The 10427-nt window shown below is 41.5% G+C and overlaps 1 protein-coding gene across 1 annotated transcript; it reads right to left on the bottom strand.

The window, feature by feature from the left end:
* Positions 1-6084: 6084 nt before the first annotated feature.
* Positions 6085-8821, bottom strand: LOC118397783 (B2 bradykinin receptor-like). The gene is made up of 2 exons (XM_035792657.1): positions 8746-8821; positions 6085-8009 (listed from the first exon to the last, which is right to left on the bottom strand). The coding sequence occupies exon 2, from the start codon at positions 8000-8002 to the stop codon at positions 6812-6814; it is 1191 nt and encodes a 396-aa protein (XP_035648550.1). The 5' UTR covers positions 8003-8009; positions 8746-8821; the 3' UTR covers positions 6085-6811.
* Positions 8822-10427: the final 1606 nt, after the last annotated feature.

The following is a 10427-nucleotide window of genomic DNA, read 5'->3' as shown; positions in this document are numbered from 1 at the left end:
CAGCATGGGCAGCTCTATTGAGGCTACAACCCAAGGAATCCCCAACCAGTTAACTAACTTTGACTACTTTAAAATGGCATATGCATGGTGGAAGCCTTCAGTGGCGCTGCCCATACTAATACTGACTTTTGGCCACTAGAGGCCTCTATCATTCTCTATGCTCTGGCTAGCATCCCAAATCCTCCACTTCTCCTTCCCCTTCACCTTCACCTTGCTCCTCCATTTGCGCATTCACTCATACTTTTGCCATAAGCAAAAGTATTCAAAAGCTGAGGCAGTGCAAATCATGGAGGGTGTAGGGGCTAATTAGACCTACTGATAGCCACTCTGACCGAGTCAACTACGCTGCCGGCTTCAAAAGACAGTCGGTATCCCATAATGCAATATCACACTAAAGAATGGAGAGGCGTGGCTATTATTATTTGTTCTGATATCGAGGCTTCACACATGCAACATATGGAATACCTCCCAAATTAAATGTTTATACATTTCTGAGGTTTATATCTTGTAAAATTACAGGGAGAATTTTGCATTTGAATTTCATGCTTGTTTGAGTATTTAAATGTGGTACTTGAATTGAAGCATTCAAGTCATGAGTGTGTCCCGAAGTTGATTGGTTTATATAATCCCCTCCACACTCTTGAAGACATCCTGTGTTTCGTCAGCAACGTAACGACAGAGGGCCCTCCGAGCGAATTGGTAGGGGCGAAGGACTTACTTAGGATTTAGCTTTTGCTTGCCATCCGAGGACGGCAGGAAGGACCAAACAATTCACTTCTTAAATTACGAGCAAGAAAGGTAGCCTTCGTTTCCAAGAATTTGTAAATATGGAAATAGCGATCTCTTAGGCTAATACACAAATAAAAGTATGATAGTACAACATTAGTAAAACAAATTAATGAAAGATGCCGTCCAGCGAAAAACCAACTTCTAAGTTGGAACTTTGAATACACAAAAAGAAGGATAGCACCAACTGATATTATCTGAAACCCTAAAAAATGGTTTATGCGCTAAACTAATGAATGTTGGCATCCAAAATGTATTTGGGTATGCTTTCACTCGCCTGGTTCCAGACCGGTTTGTGCTGTCTTGCCAACTCCTTGGTCATTGTCAGAACTGGGACCATAATTGTGTGACTTTACATGGCTTTTCATTTGTTTTTCCGTTATAAGTGCAACGAGAGATTGGTGACAAATCTGGAATGGAATAACAACTTAAATGGACATGATCTTAGCCAATCATATTCAATATCATATTCATATGTCAATATTGGAGGACTCTAGTGGATTATTACCCCACCAGGCATCCCAGCACTGTGCTTTTGGAGACTTTCTCAGCCTGGCCTGTGCTATATATTTCGTATAAATAATCTAATAAGTGAAGAGGACAAATCACTTGGATTAGGTTTGGGTAATGAGAATCCTTGATGCGCCATGTTGCATTAGTCTAGATGACTGATGAATGTGAGTAAAGCTAGGTTGGTTTTTTGATTTAGTCAAACTCTGTTTGCCTGCGTACACCTTTTCCATTGCTGCTAGTGGAGGAATATGCTGTTTCTATTTCATGAATACCTTTCTTGCTCTGATTCAGTCATCCTCCACTTCCTGCATGTCATATGCATTCAACTGGCTAAGATATGCAGCAGGCTGGACTGAGCGGGTCAAATAGTCACATCTCTGGTGTCATGTCTAATTCAGGTTACACTTGTATTCAATTGTAGATTTGGAAGGTGCGCTGTCTGTTTTATTAGGTCAGTTATTGTCTACCTGGTCCAATGCTCATGTCCTTTGTCACAGTAGGATTAAGAAGCTTTGCTGGCAGTGGGCTGTGTGACAGTCTTCTCTTCGTCTGGGTTACGGTGAGACAGACCTGGGTTCAAATAGGCTTAGTTTTCTTCCAAATACGTTGGCTGTGCTCGATTGAGCTCGTCTGGCACAGTGGAACCCAATGGACTAGCAACCAGTGCAAACCTCAAACCTCGTCCACCTGGCTCTCCAAGCAGGATCAACCGAATGCCGAAAGAAATCAAATGCTATTTAAAGCACAGGTCTGCGGCTGTGTGGGGAGCACATCCCACAGGCTTCTGTTGCTTCTGTCTGTCTCCAGCTGAGGCTCTTCTGCCAGGGATTAGGCGGAATGTATTACCCATCATGACTCACTCTCTTGGTTGTTGACTAAAACAGACTAGAAACAGTGGCTATTTCCATATTAATAACCGTATCCAATTCAGACCCGTTTTTTCTCTGCACTGTAATAATGAGGGAGAGGGGACAGGAGCCCCAGCACCGAGGACTGGAGGAGCAGAGGAGTGGATTTAAACAGGGCTTTATAGTATGAGTCAGGATTTCTCTTCAGATCTATACTTTCTGTTTGATGTCAGTAAAGAGACTCATGTCCCTTGTCAATAATCGATAAAAAAAAGTAAAGGCCACAACAGAGTATGGAGAAATACTCCCCTGAATTTCCAGCAAACTGACTGTACAGTACAAAACCACCATTGAAATAGTTATAAATTGGATAGGTTGATTCATAGGTCCATAGAGATTAATGAATATCTGCAAGTAAAGATCTGAAAAGAGAGGGAGCATATATGAAGAGGATAAAACTGTATATTACTCTCAAGGCTGTAGAGACAGAGAGTTAATTCGCCAACGAGCAGTGACAACTTTCACAGCTCTGAAATCTGTTTAAGATGATACGCCAGACGTCTGTGTATTGTTACCAAGGCAACTGAAGCCTGGTCGTCTGGCATTCATAGTGTTTTTGTGGCGATGTCTGTGTCCAACAGCTTACTGCCTCCAGAGAATGGTGGTGGTTAGATACACAAGCTTCATAGCAAACCTGTTGAAATAATGTGAAGTTCAAGAGCTCTAGACCACTAGATGCATCATTTGCATTGGAAATACTTAGGAATAAAATGAATGGTCTCTTATGAGTCCAGCCATGTCTATATGTCTAAAATAAAAGTATACACTGATTGAACAAAACATTATGAACACCTTCCTAAAATTGAGTTGCACCCCTTTTTTTTAACCTCAGAACAACCTCAGTTGGTTGGGGTATGGACTCTACAAGGTGTTCTAAACGTTCCACAGGAATTCTGGCACATGTTGACTCCAATGCTTCCCACAGTTGTGTTAAGTTGGCTATTTGCCTTCTGGGTGATGGACCATTCTTGATAATAATAATACACATGGGAAACTGTTGAGCGTGAATAACCCAGTAGCGTTGCAGTTCTTGACACACTCAAACCAGTGCGCCCAGGACCTCCTACCATACCCCGTTCAAAGGCACTTAAATCCTTTGTTTTGTCAATTTACCCTCTGAACGGCACACATACACAATCCATGTCTCAATTGTCTCAAGGCTTACAAATCCTTCATTTAACCTGTCTCCTCCCCATCGTCTACACTGATTGAAGTGGACTTAACAAGGGATCCCAACTTTCACCTGGATTCACCTGATCAGTCTATGTCATGGATAGAGCAGGTGTCCTTAATGTTTTGTATACTCGGTGTTTATGTGAGTAAGTAAATGTATGACTATCACACATACTGTAAGTGGTTTCATCTGACCACCTGCTCTGATTCTCCACACCTTAGCACACATCACAACTGCTGCTACCAGACTGGTATTATACCGCTCAATTTATACACTTGCTCCCCCTTCCCCAATACACGTGTATTATGTTTATTTTAAAAATATATATATTCTGCTGCCATTTACTTTATGTTCATGTTCTTATTTTTTTTACTAGTTCTTATTGCTGTGGCACTGTTGATAAGGAACCTGCAAGACAGCATTTTGTTCGATGATGTATACCATGCGTATACCGTAACATAGGACTAATACAAACACTTTAAACTTGAAAGCTATTTCCTGATGTAGCCAATACTATGGTATCTCTGTAAGCACTAGGGGGCAGCATATGCTGTCTAAATGCCCATTTTTTTCAGTGGGGCAACTGGTTATACAAATCGAATCAAATCAAATGTTTTTATGTAGCCCTTCTTACACCAGCTGATGTCTCAAAGTGCTGTACAGAAACACAGCCTAAAAACCCCAAACAGCAAGCAATGCAGGTGCAGAAGCACAGTGGCTAGGAAAAACTCCCTAGAAAGGCCAAAACCTAGGAAGAAACCTAGAGAGGAACCAGGCTATGAGGGGTGGCCAGTCCTCTTCTGGCTGTGCTGGGTGGAGATTATAACAGAACATGGCCAAGATGTTCAAATGTTCATAGATGACCAGTATGGTCAAATAATAATAATCACAGTAGTTGTCGAGGGTGCAGCAAGTCAGCACCTCAGGAGTAAATGTCAGTTGGCTTTTCATAGCCGATCATTATACATAAGTACATGTCTTATGATGTGCTAAAGCCCGATTGGCTGAACTAGGTGGTATGTGACATCAGAGCTAAGTATGCCAGGGAACACAGAGAGGCCCTGTGGAAGTCTATATTTCAAGTCATAATTTAAATATCTGATCATGATCAAACCATTGATTATACCACCATTATGGGGTCCTGACTGAACAGCAAAGTCATGAAAAACAGTTGCAGTAGTTATGATTTCTTTTGTGATATGAGTTGTTATTTTTGGTACATTTCTGCAGCGAGTGCCTGTGTGTGTCTTGCTTTCAAATGCATATAAGGAATATAACCTTGTTTTCCTTTGTGCATTGTATGTAAGTAGTCTGAACATAGTCATTTACAGCATAGTTGTTATTTTTTTTAAACATAATTTATGAGTGCGTTTCAATGAATTGCAATCTGTGGTAACATACTGACCTCTTGTGGCTGCCTTCTGAACGGTCGTCAGATCCAAGTCCATCTACACTCATCAATGTACTATGGGTTAACATCAGGGTCATGCTCAGTGGGGCACACTGTAGCATAACATTTAGCCACGAAAGACAAAGATCTGTATTCTTATTGGACATGTTCAGGTAGTACCACCCCATTTCACTCCATTTCAAAACATTTTGTCCCGACTGAACACAACCCCGTTTGTAACCCAGTACTAACAACTACATGCCCAGAGGGAGCTCATTTTATTCATGTATTCTATCAATAACTGCCTAAATGATCAATCCAATAGCAGTGAAGCACAGTGAGCCCCAATGTTACGGTCGTTGTTATTTCCAGATGCGCATTATCTCTAATGGCAGCATCATGGCAGACTCTTCCAACATCATTATCTGTCCATTAAAATGTCATAATGGCCAGTGTGTCACCCCAAGGGGGCATAGAAGGAGGTTAGTCTATTCCTGGTTTGCATGTGAAGATCGTAAGAACCTGATCATAGGCAGATTGATGGGCTATTATTATAGCTCATATTTTCTCATGCAATACAATGAGCAATGGAGCCGTGCCATGCTATGTCTATGGGGTAGTGTGTTTCTTTAATGTAAATATACTTGTTTGAGTTAAACAGTATTTCACCCTGATTAGAGGTGAATTAAACACATGCATCGTAATCTATGCCAATCTCTATTAGACCTCTTGAAAGCTATTTGATGGCTGCCATTGGCAGAGCCAGTGTGCCCATTTTACAGTGGCCCTACTGAGCCTGTGCAGAACATTTCAATCTGTCTCGGAACCAACGAGGGCAAACAGTAGTAAGCCTGCATGCAGGACAACAGAGGAGAAATACCTTTCTGGTAATTACTCTGTGACCTCCTTTAAACAGCTTACAGCCAACTACAGGTACATTGGGATGTTTCTTAATAATGTTCATTTAAGTTTAGAGAATGCATCATGGATTGCATCTGAAATTGAGTCCCACATGTTTTCAGTTTATGCTCATACAAACTCTCATTTTTGGCTCAACATCCACTATGAAGGGGGACAAAATATAAAATATGTTGTCTAAGACTTGATGAATGTATCATTAGAGGGATGTCATAGAGGGTGTACTTACTGTAAAGTAGCCAGAAGAATTGTGAGAACAGTGTGGTCTGAGACAAGCTGATTGTTGGTACAAGCAAAGTGATCCAAACAGTATATCAGTGTTAGGAGTTGTCATAACACAAGTATTAGTCTGGGTCAAAAGAGCACAAAGATTACTGGGTAATATAGCTCTGTTTAGTACTCAAACCCCACGTTGATTTATTTACATCATCACGGTAGTGGACAGCATTTGGATACATACAAAAGTTATTTTTATGCAATAAAAAAAAAAAAAATTCACTGAATTGATAAGAAATACAGACCTTTCAACCAGACCGTCTTTTGATTTAGTGGCCAAGAAGCAAAAATGATATGAGCTTTTTAAAGGACAATATGACCTTTTACATTTAAATTAGTTCACAGTGCAATATGTCCCATTCGTAGTCCTGCTCTGGGAGAATCATTTCTCACGGTGGCACACTCCATCAAAATGAAAAGGGTCTCAATGACAATAAAAGGCTTCATAGATCACATTTAGATTAATCTTCTACACTGGACAGTCCTAATTTAGTGCCTATATTACAGCATAAATCTTCAGTGTCGTGCACCCGAATGGAGTCTGTCGTCTGAATTTCTCCATAAATCAACAAAGGAACTAAAACAGGAGTTCGATTGCTTACGAGGTAGAATATTGTAGACAGATAAATGGACTATTTGTATTAATAAAGGTCTTAATGATTCGGAACAGATGTCCTCCGGTAATTACAAGTTTAACAAAGACAGAAATCATCTGGAAGTCCCTGATCACTTGTTCACCTCATTTGGTCTCACACAAACGACTGACGGATATCGATCCGATTAGAAGAAAGAACATATTTACAATTTAAAAGTAAAAAAAGATGAAGATTAAATGTTCAGTCTGGATCAGTTCAGATGGACGGACGGACAGACTTCAAGACAGACACTTGTCACAGTTTGTTTCACAAGTTGTTCACATTGTATCATCACAGTTTGTTTCACTAGTTGTTTACATTGTATCCTTTGAGTGTCCAGTTTTCCACTTGAGGTGAAATTGACCGTCAGGAATGATTTCTCTGTCAATCTGCGGTTTAACATTGTCCTGAACACTTCTTTTGCTCTCTTCCTGAAGTGTCTCCCCACAATGACATACAGGAAAGGGTTAATGGCGCTGTTGGCGTATGCCAGGTATGTGGACAGCTGTATGCTAATGTCCAGAATGTGACCCCAGAGGCAACCTGGAGTGACCTGGAAGTAATCCAGAGTGTCCAGGAAGCGCACCACCTGGTAGGGTGTCCAGCAGATGAGGAAGACTGTGAGGACAGTCAGGACCAGTTGCGTGGCCTTCCTCTCTGACCTCACACCAGGAGTTTTTCTGATCTGACCATTTTTCAGAGCGATCACAATGTGGCGACTGCAGTACGCCACCACTATCACAGGAAGCAGGAACCCAACCACGTTATTGGTGATATTGCGCTGAATCTCCCAGTCCGGATGGGGGTAAGCCAAGTAGCAGGCTGTCACTCCCGCCTTGGCCACGTATTTCACCTTACGGAAGAACAGGATGGGCAAACTCAGCAGGAACCCCATGATCCATATTCCCAGGCAGATGCGCTTGGCCCAGGACGCCCTCCGCAGTCGGCTTTGGCACATGGGCCGGACAAGAGCCAGGTAGCGGTCGACACTAACCAGCACCAGGAAGAAAACACTACAGTAGTAGTTCATGGAGATGGCCACGTTGACCAGCTTGCACATTGGCTCGCCGAACGCCCAGTGGTATCTGTTAGCAATGGTAGCGGCCCAGAAGGGTAGACAGGACACTATGACCATGTCGGCAGCGGCCAGGTTGCCCAGGTAGACATCGGCCACAGTGCATAGCTTTCTCTGCAGGCAAAAGACATATAGAACCAGGCCGTTGGCCAACATGCCCACCACACTGAGCAGAACCAGGTAGGCTGGATGGTAGGTGGAGAGCCAGTCCCAGGCTGCAGTGTAGTTGTACAGTAGTGTACAGTTATAGGGGTCCAACTCGGTCCAATCCAGCTCTGAGTAAGGGTCCTCAGTGGGGAGGAGCCTCTCGGTTGTGTTCCCGAACATTGGGAAACTGGAAGAAAATAACGATTTATCTATTAGTCTTTTTTCCACATTTGTTCACACAGTGTCCAACATTTTTGAAATCATTGAACTTCAACATCCTAAGGAAAAGGATACACAATTTGAGAATGCACATAAGGGGTGACATAAGGATTCATGGGTTTTTCCTGCCCGTACTGAGTCATACCTGTACTTTTAACAGTGGAAAATGTGAAATACTGTACATGACTAACAAGAAACAGATACCATCCTACTGATGGGAATAGACTACTGCTCAGCAATATGAGTAGTCTGCTAACATTACTAGACCTTGATTCATTCTGAAAAAGAGTAGTGCCCTGACTCGTGTTGGTACATTCCATAACTGAAGCAATAGCACATTTTCAAAACTATGTCAAAAAAATAAAAGCTCAGTTTGTCCTCTGTTTAGCTTCTGCGTGTGTTGTCTATCTTTGCACAATGTTTATACAGTATTCATTTTCCTGTCCATAAAACTGGTCCTTACATTATATGTTGAGATGTGTATCCAACCTTTTTTACTTGGATCCGTCCCAATTCAGCCACTTTGAATTATATCTCTTCACGTCCTTAGAATAACTTTATTCATCCTGCCCAAATGTAGCATGCACCTCATACAATAAGCGTAAAGAACATAAAACCCTGCCGTTAATCGCAACGAAACATTCCCACCCCCCTTTATCTTTCTCATACCACGAAGATCCCAGTTGCCCTTGAGGCTAACTCACCTTATCTCCAGTGCTTTGTGGTCTCAGTCAAGATGTGCTCTTTCTCCGTGTTCATTCCCATGTATTATCATCACCACCATCTGGCCTCCTCTGAAGAGCGTTCTGGGAGGATGGCCACTCTTATATGAGCCGAACACAGATCATCACAATGTCGTCACTTGGCCTCCAACACAAACCAGTTTTTCCCCTAAGTAGGCCTACTTCTTTCTGGCTCAACTATTTATCAAAACCATGACCCACTGTTGTTTCATTGGAGAGATATAAAAGGAAGCACATTTACAGTAGGAATGTTTTGCAAGTAAACGGCATTGTGCTAGATCCATATAAGTGTGGTAAAGTCCATTAGAGAAGTAAACATATTTTGAATACATGTATCCAGAGTTAAACCTTGTCCTATTTTTGTTTGATTCAATCTGAGGATATTATAAATTGGCTGTGGAGCTGGTTTCAGTTCTCTTTCCAACAAACTTGCCAGATTAATTTCACAGGGTACACTAAAAAGTCTATGTGACTGATGAAACACACTGTACATTTTGGAACTTTTTCTGTCGCGTTCAATGTAAATTTGGTTGGAAGCTTGGACGGTCTTTCCAGCAATAGTAATGAAACAGTTTCTTCAGAAAACAGCCATGGCTAGGCTGTAGGACTGTATTGCACTAAAGCAACCAGCCTTCTAAATGTTTCTGGACCAGTGGGAACACTGGCCTTTGAATCCCCTGAGCCTCTGGGCTTCTACAGCCTAATCTTGTAAAGTACGGCCAGCAACCCCCGATATAATTTGTTTATCATGTTCGCACAGAAAAGCTATTAGATTTGCGGAACATAAGGTTTTCTCTCCTTATAAAGCCTGTCATTGTCTTTAGGGTATATATTTTATGACCTTGGTTTGGACCTGAATCTAGGTAACTGTCACTACAGGGATCAAATTTACTTGCATTCCTTGCTGTTTTTTTGGCTTCTAGGGCATTGTTCTATAATATTACAGAAAGTAGAGTAGAATACATAAGTATTTACCCCTTGGATTTCTTCAATTATTTTTGTGTTACAAAGTGGGATTAAACTGGATTTAATTGTTATTTTTTTTGTCAATGATCTACACAAAATACTCTAATGTCCCCCAAAAATATTTTTAATGAAAAATAATGAATATATCATGAGCCAGTAACCAAAGGGTCAAGGGTCGACAAGGTGAAAACATCTGTTTCTGTGCCCTTGAGCAAGGCACTTAACTCCCTGGGTGCTTGACAATGGTGACTCCGGCTCTGACTGCACTCCCTGTGGGGGTGTTGGGATATGCAAGAAACACACTTCCCACTGGGCACACGCTGGTTGAATCAACATTGTTTCCACGTTATTTCATTGAACCAACGTTGAATTGAGTTGTGTGTAACAGGACAAATATATGCACTCCCCAAATGATTATGATTTTGTCAGCGATTACAGCTGAAAGTATTTTTGGGTAAGTCTGTAATAGCTTTGCACACTTGGATTGTGCAGTATTTTCCCATTATTCTTTTCAAAATTCTTCAAGTTAGTTGTTGATTATTGCTAGACAGCCATTTTCAAATCTTGCCATAGATTTTCAAGCAGATTTAGTGTAGAGTATTGTCTTGCTGAAAGGTGAATTCATGTCCCAGTGTCTGGAGGAAAGTAAACTGAACCAGGTTTTCCTCCAGGATTTT

Source organism: Oncorhynchus keta, chromosome 19 (assembly GCF_023373465.1).
Source record: "Oncorhynchus keta strain PuntledgeMale-10-30-2019 chromosome 19, Oket_V2, whole genome shotgun sequence".
Taxonomy (NCBI): Eukaryota; Metazoa; Chordata; class Actinopteri; order Salmoniformes; family Salmonidae; genus Oncorhynchus; species Oncorhynchus keta.
The sequence above is the reverse complement of the archived record's forward strand: the minus strand, read 5'-3'. Positions and strand labels throughout refer to the sequence as shown.

What these genes read in the sequence shown, in the direction of transcription:
- LOC118397783 (XM_035792657.1), bottom strand. Translation starts at nt 8,002, where the DNA reads ATGTTCGGGAACACAACCGAGAGGCTCCTCCCCACTGAGGACCCTTAC.